The following is a 19,264-nucleotide window of genomic DNA, read 5'->3' as shown; positions in this document are numbered from 1 at the left end:
TGACATTTATAACATACAAAATACACATTGCGAACAATAAGAAAGCGGATTGACAGATACGGTAGTGCCTATCAATACGCTAGTCTATATAATTTTAAAAAAAGAAAGAATCAATAAAAGCTTTAAAAGTTAAAGTGTTCGGATAACAAAGAATTAAAATTTGGAGTATAACTTTAGACGAGTTTGAATCAATTGAATGTAATACTTTTTACAAATCTCATAATCATGCCAAAAATTAAAATGTTGACTCTCAATGTCATTGTTGCCAACCCCTGACCCGGGCCTGCCCCTCCTCAATTTAATTTTTGTTTTCCTCAATTTAAGCATCTTCTATTTCTTCTGTTTTCCTCTAGGCTCTAATGTTGAACATTTTTTTGTACAACTTTAGATTTTCTGTTCCATTTTTATTAGGAATAGGTAATATGTTACATAACAAAAAAATGGCAAAATTCTTGAAAAAATTATTTGTTTGGATAGTAATAACACCAATAGAATAGTATCTTATTTTTCATCTAGGAGAAAGAGTATGACGAGAAAGAAAATAAAAATAGTGTATCCATAAATTTTTGATTTCTACTCTAAAGTGACAAAATATATTAGGCTTGTAGATTTTTTTTACATTTTATATAATACATTTATCTTTGTCATGTGTATTCATTATTATTTATAATAATAAATTCATCTATTTAATAAAAAATATTTATTTCTTTTCTAATCCTTTCATATTTCTCTAATGCCAAAAAGTTCAAATGAATTTATTTTCTCATCTCTTTCTCTATTCTCTTTCATTTTATACTCTATTATTCTATTTTCACTCATAGACCAAAGAATGCATTACACAACATCAGTTATAATATAAAAATTGTCCAGTGTTACTTTACAACCTGAGTTATAATCTAATCTTATTTCTTTTGTGACTTTGTGATAGTGATCTCTCATCTTTGCTTTCTCACATTCCTCTTCAATGGCTTCAATGGCATATTCAAGCAACTTCTGCAACCTCAAATTTCTCACCAAATCCAACACCACTTCTTCTCTTCCTCGTACCATTCTCTGTCAGAAGCAGCATCACAATCCCACTGACCAAATAAACCGAAGGTTCTCACTCACTCGCTCTTAGTGCTACCCAACTAACTATAACTATTAATATTCATAACCCATCTTCTTAAATCTCTCACACTTCTATTTTATTTTTTGAAGAGAACTTATATTGAAAAGCAGCGAATTAGCAACCATTGGAGCTATCTTCAATCTCAGGTATACTTATAACTACCTTAGATTTTTTATTTTTTATGTATTAAATTTGAGTTTTTTTTTTTGTTTTTAGTTAAGATTTGATGTATTAGTTGCTTGATGAATGATGGGTAATTGAGAAGTATTAAAAAAGCTTTTGATTTCTAGTAAAAAAATTGAAATTGGAAATGGGGGAATGAAAAGAACTTGGTTTGATTTTTGTTTTTGTGTTTGATAAAGTGGGAAAAAGCCTGAATATCTTGGAGTGCAGAAAAACCCACCAGCATTAGCTCTGTGTCCTGCAACTAAGAACTGCATATCAACCTCTGAGAATATCAATGATCTTACTCACTATGCTCCTCCATGGTAAAGTTTCATTCTTTTGCTTTTGTTCATCGTTAAACTTGCTTTTCTTGGATTCTATGAATTAGCTACAGTTTTATTCATTATATTATATATGAAAAATTATATATCCTCATACTAAATTCACATACCACAAGAAAGTGACATATGTCAAAAAGTGATACTCTGGTTTATCAACTATTGGTTTACAAGTGACATATGTCACTTTCTTGTAGGTATACTGATTTAGTAGGAGAATATATCATTACTCATTATATATATGTATGTATATATGTTTACTTAGTTTTGTTAGCAATCTTTAAGTGGTTTGGACATGTGTAGAAGAGACCATTAGAATCCTCAACAATGAGAGTAGATCAAATGGAAGTTAGTCTAATTTCTAGAGAAAGAGAAATATCAAGAAAAACCATTGCCGAATACAATTATGAAAGATTTAGAGAATATTTTGACAATGAATTTGATTTACGATAGAGTATTACGATGTCATTCGATCTATGTAGTCGACCCCAACCATTGGAATTAAGGCTTGATTATTGTTGTATTTCTTACTTTACATTACCTGTCATATGAAAACTCACATGACACTGACAGAATATTCATTTCCCTGTATGGCATCTGCTATCAATGTGAATCAAGTTGCAATTTGGCACTAGGAATAATTTATCACGTGAAAATAGTGAAACCATTGGTTGATTGGGTTGTTGATTGTTGAACATTGACTAATAAATCATAATTAAACATTGGTTGGTGAAAACAGTGCACTCGTTGGCTTTGTTTCCTTTCATTGAGCATGGTTTCATTACAATCTAAATTTTATTTGACAACAATAAACACTAGATGAATCATTGTGTCACTTCATTCAAATTCTTCTGCAGGACTTATAACCGTGAAGGTAGGAAGAATCCTGTGAGCAGAGAAGAGGCAATAGAGGAGCTGATAGAAGTGGTAATATATCTAAATTGAAATAATGAGTCTTGCCACTGGATTGTACTAGCTGTCGTGCCACGGTTTTCGGTCACGTGATTCCCCCCAAGTCTCTAGCTGTTTGTAATGATTACAATCACTTTGTAATGACTAGTATGTTAACTTTTCATATCATTTTAGTAAAGGTAACATCAGTTCTGGGTGATTTTACAGATAGAAACAACAATGCCAGATAAATTTACTCCACGAATAGTTGAAAGGAAAGAAGACTATATTCGAGTGGAGTACCAAAGCTCAATCTTGGGGGTACGTTTACCGACATCCTATAAAGCAAGAACACACCATTTGGATGTTGTGTCGAGGGTCGGAAACTGATAATTGTATAAACATGTCTAATTCAAAAATTAATTTTGGCCTTCAAGATGGCTGTTATTATGATCTTTTTTTTAAGTTATCAATTATGCATAAGGAAACTATCATTAAGGAAATTCATCATTTTGTACAGTTTGTAGATGATGTTGAGTTCTGGTTTCCACCGGGTAAGGGTTCAACCGTGGAGTACCGATCTGCATCCCGAATGGGGAACTTTGATTTTGATGTGAATAGAAAGCGAATCAAGGTAAAGATTTCATCATTCCTCCTTCTGTTTCCTGTGTGAAGAATGCTCCCTCTTTCTCCATATTAAGTATGATACTTTCAAATCATTTTTATATGTAACCAAATTCCATTCTACATGAATCACTTACTCTAACTAAACATAAATTGAGTTAATAGTAAATATATATGGTTCCTGAAGAAGCATGAATCCTGAATCTCTACATGACATGATTTATTATTGTATGATGAATTGAAATCATTCTGGCTTGTTGGCAGGCGTTGCGACTAGTGTTGGAGAAGAAAGGATGGGCATCTCAAGACACAATATAAGTGACTTATGCAGAAATCACATCAGCATTAGCAAAAGAGTAACCATTACCGATGGAGTTAGGCATGGCGATTATTGTTGCATGTTTTCTCATGCTATGTAACCTTGAATAATTATGTAGAAGACTTTGAAGCTCCTTCAAATTTAAATTAAATGAAGACATCACACCAGATTTCCTCCAAGTGCATTTTTTTTTGTCTTTTTGGAGGGAAAAATTACTTTACCCCCTTATGTTGAGGTCATGTCAAGTTAGAACATAAATGGTTTCATTTGTGAGTTGGGTCTTATAAGGAGAATTAAGAGAAAATGAAGATCTGTGAGCCGAGAAATATACTAATATGATGTTCCTAAGTATTCCATTTCTCTTCGATCTTCACCAAATTCCAACTTGCACAGGGGCATGAAGTATAAAAGTGAGCAAATGAGACCCTAATGTTTATTAAGAGTGCAAATACATCCTTATGTTAAAAAAGAGTAGATATATTGACTACAAAATCGACACGTTGTAAGAAAGTGACATATTTAATTTGTAAATCAATCATTAACAAATAAAAATCTTCATACTTTTTTATGGTGTAGAAGGATTTGTGGAGATATATCATTTTCCGTTAGAATAACATGTTTAGTTATAATGTAGAGACATGTGACCATTTCAATAAGCAAATATTCCCTCCCTTGTCATTGTCACAAGGCAAAAGCCAAGACTTCCCATATGTCAGAATCCACAATCTTCCCCTGACATTTAAGATTATGTGTAATTGCATCCATAGTGTACCAGTTTCAATTTTTTGATGTAGGTGTTAAATCCTCTTTCTAGTTACTTGTATAGCAAAGTACATGTTATGAAATTTAGTGTCTCAAATGAGGAAAACCATGCATCAAATTTTGAGGATTTTCAATATATATCTTGCTGTGAAGTTTATTCTTTATTTATCCATCTCTCTTTATTTTCGATATGAGTTTAAAATTTGTGTGCTCACAGTGTAAAGTTTTTTTACACTATCAGCACATTATCGACCATTGATTTGTATTATTTTTGTTTGAGAGTCAATGATAGTTAATAAATCAATTGGTTGATTGACTGTGTAAAAAATATTTACACTGTCAGTGTATACATATTAAATCCTTTCAATATACATCCTGCTGTGAAGTTTATGAAATCATTTTATTTTTGTTTGGTTGAGGAGGAAAAAAGAAAAAGTAATTGAGGCACGTGAAAGTAGTGCAACCATTGTTGGCTTGGGTGTCGGTTGTTAAAAATAGAAGTTATGATTGAATATTGGTCGGTGAAAGTGGTGCACTCATTGGCTTTTTTTACTTTTTTTCCTTTAGTTTGTCCTTGCATAGGGCATGGTCCCACCAAAACCTAAATTTTATTGGACAACAACGAATAATTGATAAATCATGCCGTCATTTTGTTTAAATTCTTGTATTTGAATTATAACCCTGAAGGTAGGAAAAATCATTTTAGTGAAGCTAATACCATTGCCGAATAATTTTACAAACATAATCAACAACCCCAAACAAATTTACTCCACGAGCAATTGAAAGGAATGAAGACCATATGCGTGTGAAGTAACAAAATTGAATAACCCACATAAAGCACAATTTTAATGTTGTCTAAATGCTGGATCATGATGCATGTGTTCTTTGTGTACTTATAACTAAGTCATGTGTACGAGCTTGTTCAAGAAAGATCACCATTTTACACAATTAATTGGTGTTAAATGTTAATGACCAGTTCTAATCCCTCTTCTCATGTGCTAACATTTAGTATATGATGTGCTTAGATCTGGTTCCAACCAGGTAAGGGTTCAAGTCGTGGAGCTTAGATCTGCTTCCTGATTGTGAATCTTCGATTTTGACGAGTAGGAAAAGAATCAAGCTAAATTTCACCACTCCTGTGTGCTTTCTCCATGCTTAAGGAACTTTTCGTTCTAGGGTGAATGATATCTCTTCATATAAGAGTATATGACACTTTCTATCAAAGTTGTATATGACTAACTTAATTTAGTGAGCATAGGAAAAAAGAGAATCCTTACTCCTGAGTCTGAAGAACCAAGAATCATGAATCGTTAGAAAGGAAGGGCATCCCAAGACACCATATAAGTAACTTTGGCAGAAATGACAGAAGCATAGCAAGTTAGCAACAATAAGTAGTAACTACTATTGAATATTTTCCAAATGTTGTGCATTCTTGAATAATTTTGTATTAGACTATCAAACTTGCAGCATTTCTTCCGTTGAAATGAAGATCCCATACCAGATTTCCCCCAAGTTCATTCTTTTGTCTATTTCTTCATAATTTCTCTATGTGAATTGAAACGCACACTTATTTCTCGAGATAAAATAAACATCACAAGGTTTTTAACACAGTAGACTTAAATAACAAGAAATACTTGTTCAAATGCAAATATAAACTGAAAGCACAATCAAGTTATAGGGTGAACAGAGAAACACTTGTTCAAATTGCCTTCACTAGAAACACTATTCATAATTCACTTAAGAGAGAAAACCCACCATAAAAGTTAGAATTCTAGGAGTACTTCAAAACATCTTCAATCCCAGCCTAGCACCTCCAAAAATTACATTTCTCTGTACGGCATCAATCTTTCCTTAGGTCCATGTATTCACGATGAATACCACTGGCATTTAGGGTGACAATTTCAAGCTTATCTCCCTGTAAAAAAAATACACAGTAACTTACAAGTTTATTCTCACATTAAATAGAAATTACACATTTAACAACAAACTTACAGTGTATATGTCTCTCTCAGTTGCAGATGCAAAAACAGTTTTGACCAAAGCAATTGCTTCTGCTTCAGACAGTGGAGTAACAGCATCCTGTGAAATATCATGTTTTTAATGTAGGTGTTAGTCAAGCGAATTTTTCACAATTAAATATTTCAAGCATAGAACCAATTTGAGAACTTCACCTGTGCAGGTAATAGGAGTGGACTAGGAGATTTCAGTTGGTTATCCAAAAATGGCATAATGAGTGTGGAACCAGAACCTTGAGAGCTATATCCAACCCTCTCATAGGAACCGACAGCATCGTATGTGAAGACACACCCCTTTCCTATTTTAGATTTATGTAGCTATTAGCGAATAAAAAAGTTGAACACGAACAAGCATATGATGCTAAAGATAATGTGTGTACCTTCATTGTCAAGGCCACCCAAAACATTGAAAGCATAGTAAGGAAAGAAGCGTTTGTAATAAAGAGTGTTTGAAAGCAATTGAGCCATCGCAGGGCAGCTCATTTGCTTGTTGTGTTGATGTTGATATATCTGCAAAATAAAAAAGATGACATATTTTCATAATCATTCAACCAGAGGCTCCCATTTTTGTGTCATGATAAACCTTAAAAGATAGTTACCAAATGTGCAGAATGATTTTAGTTCAATACTATAGTTTCCCCAGATTTAAAGCCAGCATCAAGAAATACAATTAATCAGGAGGTATACCCATTGATAAAAGAGTTGAAGCTTTACCACTAGAAAATCTAATAACGAAAAAACTTACCAAGATAATTATTTTTAATCATGTTAATTATCTTCCTTGACATTTTAGTTCACCATTATGAATATAGAGCAGTATGTGCATAAAAGAAAAAAGCCTCTTTCCCATTACAATAGAAAAGTTGCTACCTACCATCTTCAAATCAATTTATGAAGTTGATGCAATACAACTATACAAGTAGTTACAATAAACTGATTCAACTCGAATGATTTAAGAAAGTTATTTTAATCACAAGGAGGTTGAAAACAAAGAGGAACAACACAAAGTTCTTTCTTAGAACTTAATAAGAGCAGAAGTATCCAACGATCTAAAAAGCAAATAACCAAGAGTGAGAAACTTCCTGGCAGAACAGATACTAAGAGATGAAGCATAGAATGTATTGCTAAATTGCTAGGCTCGCCAGAAGGTTTTACAAGTTAAATAGTATTCAGTTGCATAGCTCGAGTTATGACTCACCAAATGCCTAGCAGACAATTGCTTTTGCAAAGCTTTGACATCAGCTTGAAAACCAGAAGAGGCCATCACAGATTTCTCAGCCCTGCCATTTGAACATGAAACAGGTATTATCAGAACATAAACTTGTGACAAAAAATAATTAGCTTTTGTCCTCTTCCTTATCACTTAAGTGCCCGTTTGTTTACGCTTAGAAAAAAATTTATTCTAAAAAAAGGATTTTAGTTGTATAGCTTCTATACAAATCAGAAGCTTTTACCAACAAGGTGTTGGTCTAATGGTGTAAGGCCCCACCACATCCCCAAGATGACCAAAAGGTTAAGGATCTGATTCCTGGGAGCGAGACTTGTTGAGAGGGGCAGCCATGCACTCCGAGAGGGATTAGTTCGTTACCCAAAAAGGTGAGGGGATACCCTTGGTGGTACCCAAAAAAAATCAGAAGCTGTTTTGCATTTGGCTACAGTAATAACAAGCCTCTTTTACAGGTGTTTTTTTTTTCCAAACTGGAAAAACATAGCTTATCATAAATGTTAAGTTTCAGCTTCTGCTTCTAAGTAAAACCCAACCAAATAATATGCAAATACTAGAATGTTATCTAAAAAACAATCACATGGACCCTGAAGGATAAAGCATTCCCTCTTAAAAAACCCAATTTTTAATGTAAAAATTCTCTATCAACAGAAATTTTGATTTGTTACTATGTAATCACAATGTCTCTACGAGTTAATCGACTACATGAAGAGTAGGTAATACAATACTATCATCATTATCTCTCTCTCACACACACACACAGATATATATATATACATATATATATATATTAACAATCAGAGCTAAAAATATAAACTGAAAATTATAACCTGAAAAAATGAAAAAATAAAAAGGGGTGAGTGCATACAGTTGAGAGATTTTGGAGTAATCGCGAGTGAGGATGTTGTAACCAGTGGACAACCTCGTATCCGCTGCGATTACACAATAATCTGATCCAGCAATTGCAACACAAGATCTATCAAAAACAGAAACAAAAAAACAGATCATTAACAATAAAAAAGACGAAAATTTATTGATAACTGAGAATATGATATAAAGAGAAAGATTAAAATAGTACCCTCCATTGTTATCATAAGGGGACCAATTAGCGTGTTGTTTTGTCATGGTTGATGATGAGAGTGAGAGAGAGAAATTGAAGAAGGAACGAACAAGAAGAAAATTAGGGCGTGAAAAGGAGAATCTACTATTTCGTTATTCAAGAAATACAAAACTCGTTTAAACGACGTCGTTGCAAAGCATGGATTTATTTAACTTTGTCATAATTAATTTTGGGTCATGTCATCAAATTGTTTCTGTTGTCAAAATTTAAGTGGATGTGTCTACCACGTCATGTTGGGTTAGTGTACCTAGGAATTTAGGCTTAAATATTTCTTGCTATTGTTAAAGTAATAGAGTTAATTCATTTAGTCCAATAACTAAAATTTGTTAAGTCCTTACACGTTATTTTTCCATACCAAGATATTGATTTAGTAGTATAAGATCCTATTAGATATTTAGATGACCAAAATGTTAAGAGTTCGTATCTTGTTAATGATACTTGTTAGGAAGAAAAATCATACATCTCGAAAATGATCAGTTCGTTACTCATTGAATAATGAGATACTTTAGTGATACAAATTTTTTTATTTTTATATGATACCACGTGTTACTTATGTATAGGGTCATATCATCACATAATAGATTGAAGTTAATGATCAAAATATTACTTTTAGTTGTATAAGGCTCTATTAGATGGAAGATCATCTGATGTTCTCCCAAACAGTGTGTCAGTGCATCTGATTTCTCAGAAAAATAATTAACTATTAAAATTTTAATTTAAAAATATTTTTTCAACCAATCACATACACAGTAACACATGGAGTGACACTGTGGTATAGTAGATATGCTTCCCTATTAGATCATCATATATACTAAATAAAATGTTAAAGTTTGATTTTTGATATCAACAATAGTGATTTGGAGGGGTAGCGAGAGAAAAATTGTTTGTTACTCATAAGGAGATGAATATTAAAAAAATAATAGATTTCAACTAATGTAGAAATAAAAATAAAAAACATGATCATATCACTCTAATAAATTATGAGGTATTGGTTTAATGACATAAAATCTGAATCAATCCCTATAAATCATTTTAGTCAAAGGTTCACTTCCTAATAAATACATTTGCTATAATAACCACATTTATTCTTCTTACCCACAAGAATCATTAGTGGATTGAGAATTTTATGAAGTATATTAAATCAAAAGTGAATATAGATCTTCATTTTCTGAATGATATATCCTATAATATATTTTCAAATATATGTTTGTATCCGAAAAGATCCCTGTTATAACTATGAGTACTACTCAGATTGAAATTATAGTAGTGTGTAGTGCTATATATGTTTCTCTTCTTCTCCCAGAAATAAAGCAATATATTTTACATTAAATTTAAATATTGTGTACTGCCAGAGTTACTTATTTTAAGTCTGCCTTTGTTTAAACAAGGATCTCAATGACAAATAAGTGAGAATGATTATGTTAGGAAGTTAACTTCGATTAATTTTATAAAACATTGTCAAATTTACTCGAATTTTTTTAGTACTTTTAAAAAATCATAATAGGTAGCACTTTAAAATTTTGAAAAATTCACGTTAGAAGAACTACTATTATATCCAATTACCCATTGTCCACGCCAAAGAAAATAGAAAAAAAAAACAATTTATCATATACAATTACCCTCTATTAATTTTCATTACAAGCTTCCACTTTTTTTAGTAAGTGAAATGTGCACTTCGATAAAAATATCCTAGTAATGTTCATTCTTTATGAGTGGAGTTTGGTGGCTTAATAACAAATACCAATATAGACCCATCAAGGTGCCTAATGTTGGAAGATCCCACTAGATCATTAGAATAATAAAAAAATATGTTCAATTACTAAGAACGATACTTATTAAGAAATATAGTTACGTATCTTGAAATTAAGTACAAAAGGAGTGAAAGAATACTGATGACAATACCAAAAAGAAAATACCAATATAGACCCAACCCAATAAACCAAGAAGAGATTTCTCCTTGCTTGTGATAGTACATTTCACAAATTTATACATAATTAATCAAGTGTAACAAATTCTACAAGAAAATGTAAAAAAAAAACAGATTATTTTTTCCACATAAATTTTAGAAATTCAGCATAACCAAACACAGATACTATTTTTTCATAAGGCTAACAAGGATATCATAACTTAGGGTTCATAATGTAAAAATAATATAACTAACACTACAAAAACTTCAACCTTTTCTTCTTCTCTTACTAGGAACATGATTTTCTTCAAAATCCACATATTGTTCTTTAAGCATTAACATAGTTTCCACCACTTCCATTTCATCAACACGTTGCTTTACATCATCCTTAAACTCTACTAACAAATCATGCAACTCTTGAAGCTCCTCAAACTGATACTTATATTGATCTAGGGTTTCATCAAGAACCTCACTTTTCTCTTCAACTTCATGTAATTGTTCCATAACATTAGCAAGTTGCTGATTCAGTTTGTTCAAGTTTGCATCATCATCAGAAGAAGAACAACCTTGTACCCTATTTGATTTAGGCTCTTGTTGCAGAAACTTAGCTACAACAACATCAACATCAGGGTGCCCAAAAGAGTAAGGTCTATTACCTGGAGAGAACACAATAATAGCAATTTCAACACCACATAAGATGGATAATTCATTTGCTTTTTTGAATAAACCTGTTCTACGTTTTGAGAATGTTACTTGTCTTGTGTTGTTGTCTTTCACCAACTTTATCTCAATCTTCCTACGACCCATGAAACTAAACTTCACTTGTTTTGTGAAGACAAATTACTAAAGAAAGAAAAATAAAAGAGTGAAAGAAGAGGGTTACGTTAAGATAATTGGGGTATTACTCTACCATTACCTCCTATTTATGCATATACACCTATATAGTGAAGATGTGTGTTGTTTCTTTTTTGGGTTCATAGCGATTCATTCTTTCTTTTTTGGATTCATAGCGGTTCATTTTTCCCAAAATTGAATTTTGTGATCTCTAATTTATTTTGTTATGCACATTCTTTTCACTTATAAGGAAGTGTTATATTATATTTCCAATATCATAAAAAAGAGAGGATCCAAATAAAAGTATTCGAGTAAATTTAAAAAACCTACTCTACGTTTTAGTCATTCATTTTACATAAATTTAATTATTTAGATATAATTACTATTTCAAATAATTGAATTTCCCATAAAATAAATGGCAATATGGAATAAATTTTTTAAACTTACTAGAGCAAATGAATCTCTTCCATGATAATATTGTACTTTTTTTATTTAATATAAATAATGAAAAATTCTAAAATTAGTTTTTTACGTATTGAGATATATATTTTAACATATATTGTAAAAATTCCTTAATTTAACAAATCTCTGAATAATGAAGACAAATTATCATGTACAAAAGTGGGGTTTCTTCACATTTGTAAACACGATACTAACACTAATCTGCCTGTGTCTATAGTAGCTCATAACATTAATCTTTGGCTCGTTTTTAGATAATGAACAAAATTGCTTCATTTGCATAGGAGGAAGATTTGTTTTGAGGGGGTGAGATATGAGAAGGAGAAAGAAAAAAAGGTCATAATGAATTGTTAGGGGGTTTGACCATTTGATCAATTAAACTAACTCTAGGGAAAATGATCATATTGAATTACTTTTATTTCTACGTTGATATATCTAAATTTAGAATCATGGAAGGATTGAAAATCTGAATACTAAATGTTGGAAGAAATATATATGTTTAACTTCAAATTGAAAATTTGAATACCGAACCAACAACCAAGGATGAAATATAATGTAATTCCTGAATTTATAATAATTCAGTTGTTTTATTTTTATATATTGTATTTTAGAACCACGTTTATATTCTAACAATAATAAACTGTACATAATTCTCAAATGTCAGTAAGAAATGTCGCAGGCTGAAATATGTTTATATTTAGGCAAAGAAGAATTTCAGTTGAAAACACGTTACTTTTGAAAGATATTTTTGTAAATAAAAAAGTTACTACTACAACTGAAAAGCTAAAGGTTTTTAAGTTAAACCACAGAACAAATCCCAATATGCTAAACCTGGTTAGGGGATCAAAGGCTTCAACAAATTCAGTCATAACTAAATAGGCAAACAAGATTTCATTTCATCCCATCGAATTAGCCCTACTCATAACACCAAGAGTGCAGCGCCTACCTAATCAGCCGACGAATCGGATGCTCTACCAGATCAAGAAAGATGTAAAACCTAACTGCAACAACTTACAACACTGTCAACTACATCCTATGGTGAACAGATATCAGATAACAAAGTCCTAAACAATCTTCAGGTAATAGAGAATACTGTAAACATTAAATAAACAGAGCAGCCATTAAATTTTGTCAGTGCAGCTTGAGCATAGATGATTGCGAGTTCATCATCAACTTAACTATCGGCCAATGATATGTTAATGTCAGTTGCTGACTTTCTCGAGTCCGGCATAGTGTGCAAGTTAACCCAGTTTTCTCTTCTAAAAGCAGAGGGTGGAGCAAGGCTTGTATTGAGGGTTCCAGAATTTTGCAGTACATGTCCACCCATGACATCTTTTTCAGCATTAACTGGGGGTGGTGCAGAAGACACAGCAATGGCTTCAGTAACGGTTGTCGGTGCATAATCAGATTTCGGTTTCTTCGGTTTCTGATCTTGCTGGTTGCTTGGCAGAAAACTCCCTACCACCACCTGATGTAAAAAGGGATATGCATAAGTGGTTAAGTGATACTTCAATTTAGAAAGAAACTTCTAAGTAAATTCGGATTAGAAGTTACACTACAGCATTTCTCTTGTATCCTTGTTTAGGGATGCAAAATAGGCTCTTTCCATTCTTAGTATTTCTCAACTCTATATTGTTTTAGCATAATTATTTGGTTCATTTTTCTAGCAGTGGGTACAGATGAATAATGCATTATTGAGAGTATATCGTAAATGGGAAGCAATGGAGATGCTTACCTGCACAGGACCAGCAGCGATAAGAAGACCAGCAACACCGCCACCTACAACACGACCATCAGGGCTTGCTAACGAGACACTCATCCCGCCCGACCTGCTTCTTGTTCCTTGGTTTTCAGTAGGCATGAATGATCCAGACAATGAAAGTATCTCGAAACGACCCTACAAAAAGGGGGGAATTGTTTTTATTTTTAGAGTAAATGAAATAGAAGACAGTTAAGTACAATCATGAAAATGAATCAATAAGGAAAATAACAATCTCCAACTACTTTTCTACATCCCTTTTCACACTGATTAATGTTGTGCAAATTTGTGGTTAATAACATGCATTGGTTGATTAACGGTCTAGAGGCTACAAATAAAGCCAATACATCGTTAACCAACCAATACATGTTACTAAACATGAAAATGTGCATCATCAACTAGTGTAAAAGTGGTGTAAAAACTTGTAAGAAAAATCGGAATTCTATCAATGATCAATGAATCAAATAAAAAAAGTTCCCAACTCAATAATACATCAAGTACCAGATGGTAAGCTCAAAAACAAGTTTCCTTCATCTCTAGTAATGATTTCAGAATTCCTTTAAAAGCAGCTATTATTAATAATATTATATAAGACGTAATAAAGAGAACCTTCTATGTCTTACTTATATCCTGTTAAAACGAACAAACATGGCTTCTGTTAGCCTTTGCCTATGTTTCGTGAAATATCTATATTGGGTTTAGGTCAAACTGGCTGAAGTTCCGATTGAAAGAATTATGTGAAACGGGCATGGAAAGATGATTTTTTCTCAACATTATGTGTAAAAATAGTAAGAAACAAAAGTTTCAATCATAATCAAACAATATAATCATAGCTTGACAAGCAATATCTATAAAATTCACACTTTTGGTTACAACTATCATCAAGAGCAACACCACACACTGATATCACTTGAAAAGCTCTCTACATTCATACTTTCAGTTAAAAGAAGTAAATAATTGAGAATGACCATCACTGATATCAATAATGCATACAATAGATTAATCAAAAAATAATGCATACAATAGCAAACAGAAGCAACATAAACTCATCAGCATTATATATTAAGGTCTTGAAACTCCAGGTCACTCATAAACTAGAAAAAACTTCTGCCCCATGATAAAATAAAACTACAATCAAATGCATCCATGATGAAAGAGAAATAAAGGTCAATATGAATCTAATTAGCACACAGTCACAAGGAAGTGTGAAACTTACATTCTTATATGCTTATTTAGCAAAGTTTGCAAGTTTATGACTAGATCAAAATAAAACTTAACAATGCATTGTTTACTTAGTTTAATAGGAATTTGGGTGAGACAGAAACTTCAAATAAATCAACGGTTATTCCTCATTTAATTAAAATGGCATCAATATATAATTTTAGAAGGGGAAAGATAGGAAAAAGAAATAAAATGAAAGTAAATAATGACATGATTCACCGCCGTACCTCATAGGTCAAAGTACCCCCAGAAGAATCATGCTGACGAAGTGTAACATTAGAAATGGCACCATTAGCAGATAAGATGCATATAGCCCGAGGCCCTTGTTGAGAAAAGGATATAACCTTCATTGTAATATCCTGTGACAACCAAAGTGTAAATAACATTATTAAACTATTAATGGAGGTAGCATCATAAAACTTATTGCAGATCAAGAACCAAGTAATGTATTACTAAATAAGAATAGTGGGAACAAATTATAAATGTTTTACAAAAGGGTACATAATTTTGTGATAAAAACATGTTTCATACCAACCAAATTAATCCATAGAAACTTATTCACAGTTCATAAGATTCAAACTACAATGTAAGACAAATAAGCTAATCTTATATATCAGGTTTTCAATGCATTCACTTTGGCTATCTTACCAAATAACTTCAACTAACCACGAGAATGTCGATATCATCAAAACTAATGAAACATTTAAAGTTGTATCTATATATGAAATTGTTTAATCCTGTACTTCATGAATCAATTCTCATTCTCTCTATACCCACTTCAATTTTTTTCCATGTTAGATGATCTACAGATTTTTACGGATTTGTTTATTAACATCTGTGAGGAAGCCATCCCAAAACATAGAAATAGAAACTAATAGACCGTGATAACAAATGCTAATAAAGAACACATTTATAATACCATAAAAAAAATCATTTCAGAGGTAGAAAACTGAAGCTGATAGCAAACAATTTTTATGTATAACACTACAAAGAATTTCATAAAAGTTTCAACCATTTTCAACTATCATAAGGGTTTTCATCTATTTTCAGAATATTTTGCTAGCTGAACTCCTACTAAATAAGTGGCTAAACCCTTTTTCAGCCCCCCTGTGAAGCATACCTCTCCAGCATTGACGGTGATGAAATGTGGCATGAAGTTTGTACCATCGGAGCATGCATTAAAGTCACCTACAAAAGTACCAATAATAGATATTAACCAAACTGAGTTGAAACCCAGGAAGTATGCAATTGATACTATAAGGCAGTCATATGTTTTCCTTGGACACATGAATTATCTTAGCAATTTTAAACAAAAAAAATTAACCTGGAAACATTTTTTTAGAAAAAGTAAATATTCATAATACTATAATAAATATTAATAAATGTTATTTTAAAATAATTATGTAAGAAACAAAATCATTTAATTCAACTTTCATTACCAGTGGATTTATTTTATAAGAAAAATCAAAACAACAAAACCAACCGCAGTTTCAACAGGCCTGCAGAACATTTCCTTGAAAACTGGATGGTATCCCGGAAACTGTCCACAGTTTCAATCAGCCTGCCAAAAGTTTCCTTGAAAAGTGGATGGCATCCCGGAAACTGTCCACACTCCACAGTTTCAACGTGGAAACAACAAATTTGAAAATTAATTCATTGCACCAGCCGAAACTGTCCACAATTTCAATCAGCCTGCCGAAAGTTTGCTTGAAAAGTGGATGGCATCCCGGAAACTGTCCACACTCCACAGTTTCAACGTGGAAACAACAAATTTGAAAATTAATTCATTGCACCAGCCGAAACTGTCCACAATTTCAATCAGCCTGCCGAAAGTTTGCTTGAAAAGTGGATGGCATCCCGGAAACTGTCCACACTCCACAGTTTCAACGTGGAAACAACAAATTTGAAAATTAATTCATTGCACCAGCCTTCATAATTATTATTTATTTTTTACAAAAGGATGACATCAATAGCTATTAAGAAATTGAGAGTTTTTTTATCACTTAAAGGAAAATAGTTCAGAAGTTTGACATGAAGGCAAACTCAAAGAAGCAATACAAGTCATTTCACTATAAAAAACAGAAACATAGTTAAAACTTTACCTAAAGAAATAAATTAACCACGAAATGAAAGTCACTTGATAAATCGTATTAATGAGAAAATGACAAATGGCACACATGATTCTCCTATCTACCGAGAACGCAACATTGCAGCATAACCATCAAAGACATTACCTAGATGATCCAGCCCAATTTTTTTTGACTGCTTGTATTCCATGCCATGCAGCTTTCCCCGCTTCCCGGATGAGAAGTCATTAGAATGTGGACCTGAAGATGAGATTGGCATCGGTGACAACGCCATAGTATTAACAGACCCATCTGGCCCATACTTCCTTGGTCTACCGCGTTTCTTCTTAACTGCTGTTCCATCCAACCCCACACTCACCGGTGAAATGACACTGGCAGCAGCGACAGAAGCTGCTGCTTCAGGGACATGAACCTGGTTAGGAGCTTCACTCCGTGGTGCCACATGATAAGCTGATGGAGCTTCTGCACCTATCACTGTAACCCCGGAACTTATGCCTTCTCTTGCTTCCATGCATATAATTAACTCTCACTCCAGAGTCTATATAACAAAACCAACACCTGAAACACCAAAAATCAATATAGACCAATCAGAAAGCAAATGGCTTAACACTTAATATTATTAGAGCATATATCATTAAAAATAAAATTATAGCTTTTGGCAAACTCATTAATGCCCTCAAAATTCAAACCTTGTTGCACATGATAGAAAGGCACAGTGAAAGTAAAAACACATCAAAGAATCTCACAAATGAAAAAGGTTATGAAAAGACTCAAACTTTGGACTTATATGAAACTATTTCCCTATATCAAGATCCATTTGGTATTTCAGCTATGAATAAAATCCAAAACAGCACTCTGGGGTCAGAGTGGAGAATAACAAGTTAATAACAAAAAAAAATGCAGTTAATATTTTTGTTTATCAAAGTTAAATCCTCTCTCTCTCTCTGAAAAGAAAACATATTAGAATGCAGAATAATAAAAAGTAGCACACAGTAAAGTATTATAAAAAAAATTAAAAATTCTGGAAAAAAACCATGCATTTACTCTAAATATTTTTGCAGCTAAAAAAAGCAGAAGCCAACCAAATAAGCAACACCCTTAAGCACAATCCTGGTAATAAACAGACCCAGAACTTTAAAAGGGCATAAAGCTGAAACAAATGTATAAAACTAGTAATAAAAAACAAACAATAAACAACAAATTTCTAAAAAAAGCTCCTTCCATTCATTATTTATGGAAAAAATATCAACATCAAGGTTCATCAGAATGCAAAGATCATGGAACCTGTCTGTCACTATGATTCCACACTTCAGCAACCTTCTTCCAAAGTTGAAACAAAATTTTGTACTCAGATTTCTTTTTCAGTTCAACAACAACTTAACTACCTTACTCAACCAACAAAATGGAAATAAAAAATAAGCAAAAAGTAAAATTTGTTTGCTGAAGAAATTCAAAGCAACTTACAAATTTCAGAAGGTGGAAAAGCCTTTGTCTGGTTGGTTTTTCCAAAGCTATTTGAAATTGAAAGTTGAAAATGAGAGAAAAAAATGGGAAGCTCAAAATAAAAACTATTGTTACAATAAAAAAATATATATACATGATTAAAAGTTTTAGATATAGTTAACCTTTTATCTATTATTTATTTTTAATCATTATTAATTATTCAAAAATAATAATATAAATAAATTATGAGTAATATATTGACTGTTATAAATTTTTACAATAACTCATAAAAACGTTATTTTAAAATATATCAGTGAAGGAGAAAAAAACAAGGATAAGAATCCTATAAAGTTATAAATATAATGTGTGCTTTAGATATAATTTTATTTGAATATATATTCAATTGCTAAAACCGATAAATACAATTTGGTTAAGAACAATTTGACGTCCGTGAGGGGCAATTAAAAAGTTATTTATAAATTAAAAATATTGAGATGAGTGGATAAAATGGTAAATTCGTAAGAGAACAATTTAAATTAGAAGGAAATAAAGTTGTGGTTTTTTTTTTACTTTTTTGACATATTAATTAATTTTCTCATTTAAAGCTGCATAGGGAGTGTTGGACAGCCTAAACTTTATGTTGCGGCTTGTTGACCTTTTGTCTTTTTTTCCTCCAAATTTAAAATCACGGGTTATATTATGCCCTTATGGGCCCAAAATTTTACCAAATAATGCCACTCAAGTGTAATTCTTTTGTTCTTTCTTTTTGTCATTCTTTTTTAATGGATTTTTTTCCTTTTTAAATTGAAGTTTTCTAATAGATTGATTCTGTGTATAATTAGAAAGATTTAATTCTCAAAATTGAATTGTGTGTGTGGAAAAAGTCTCAAACTTCTTTCATAAGTATCTATGTTATATTATATTATTTATATGTTTGATAAAAAGTATCATAGTATATTGATAATTGAATGGAAATTATTTTTTT

General features: G+C 31.9%; 4 protein-coding genes across 8 annotated transcripts; 1 reads left to right on the top strand and 3 right to left on the bottom strand.

Annotated features, from left to right (window-relative positions):
• The first annotated feature begins 907 nt into the window (after nucleotides 1-907).
• Nucleotides 908-3,635, top strand: LOC109340399. The gene is made up of 7 exons (XM_019578082.1): nucleotides 908-1,098; nucleotides 1,201-1,257; nucleotides 1,474-1,599; nucleotides 2,472-2,541; nucleotides 2,734-2,826; nucleotides 3,026-3,139; nucleotides 3,394-3,635. Exons 1-7 carry the CDS (start codon nucleotides 965-967, stop codon nucleotides 3,445-3,447), a joined length of 648 nt encoding a protein of 215 aa, XP_019433627.1. The 5' UTR covers nucleotides 908-964; the 3' UTR covers nucleotides 3,448-3,635.
• A 2,153-nt stretch (nucleotides 3,636-5,788) lies between these two features.
• Nucleotides 5,789-8,663, bottom strand: LOC109340402 (proteasome subunit beta type-1-like). The gene is made up of 7 exons (XM_019578088.1): nucleotides 8,529-8,663; nucleotides 8,319-8,426; nucleotides 7,424-7,505; nucleotides 6,606-6,735; nucleotides 6,382-6,524; nucleotides 6,203-6,289; nucleotides 5,789-6,125 (listed from the first exon to the last, which is right to left on the bottom strand). Exons 1-7 carry the CDS (start codon nucleotides 8,573-8,575, stop codon nucleotides 6,051-6,053), a joined length of 672 nt encoding a protein of 223 aa, XP_019433633.1. The 5' UTR covers nucleotides 8,576-8,663; the 3' UTR covers nucleotides 5,789-6,050.
• Nucleotides 8,664-10,743: 2,080 nt separating this feature from the next.
• LOC109340400 (agamous-like MADS-box protein AGL29) lies at nucleotides 10,744-11,508 on the bottom strand. The gene has a single exon (XM_019578083.1). The coding sequence runs from the start codon at nucleotides 11,281-11,283 to the stop codon at nucleotides 10,744-10,746; it is 540 nt and encodes a 179-aa protein (XP_019433628.1). The 5' UTR covers nucleotides 11,284-11,508.
• Nucleotides 11,509-12,545: 1,037 nt separating this feature from the next.
• Nucleotides 12,546-18,419, bottom strand: LOC109340401 (AT-hook motif nuclear-localized protein 7-like). Of its 5 annotated transcripts, none has more exons than XR_002106788.1 (7): nucleotides 18,301-18,414; nucleotides 16,984-17,394; nucleotides 15,870-15,937; nucleotides 14,977-15,108; nucleotides 13,505-13,666; nucleotides 12,729-13,237; nucleotides 12,546-12,684 (listed from the first exon to the last, which is right to left on the bottom strand). XR_002106788.1 is itself a non-coding variant. In XM_019578086.1 (7 exons), the coding sequence occupies exons 3-7, from the start codon at nucleotides 17,345-17,347 to the stop codon at nucleotides 12,944-12,946; spliced, it is 1,020 nt and encodes a 339-aa protein (XP_019433631.1). In that variant the 5' UTR covers nucleotides 17,348-17,394; nucleotides 17,624-17,691; nucleotides 18,301-18,381; the 3' UTR covers nucleotides 12,546-12,943. The 5 variants fall into 5 exon arrangements, 4 of the variants coding, with proteins under 4 accessions (XP_019433631.1, XP_019433630.1, XP_019433629.1 ...); XM_019578086.1 differs by adding an exon at nucleotides 17,624-17,691 and having other exon boundaries at nucleotides 12,546-13,237; nucleotides 18,301-18,381; XM_019578085.1 differs by having other exon boundaries at nucleotides 12,546-13,237; nucleotides 16,984-17,367; nucleotides 18,294-18,419.
• Nucleotides 18,420-19,264: the final 845 nt, after the last annotated feature.

The sequence above is a fragment of the Lupinus angustifolius genome, unplaced genomic scaffold (genome assembly GCF_001865875.1).
Source record: "Lupinus angustifolius cultivar Tanjil unplaced genomic scaffold, LupAngTanjil_v1.0 Scaffold_168_16, whole genome shotgun sequence".
Lineage (NCBI taxonomy): Eukaryota > Viridiplantae > Streptophyta > Magnoliopsida > Fabales > Fabaceae > Lupinus > Lupinus angustifolius.
The sequence above is the reverse complement of the archived record's forward strand: the minus strand, read 5'-3'. Positions and strand labels throughout refer to the sequence as shown.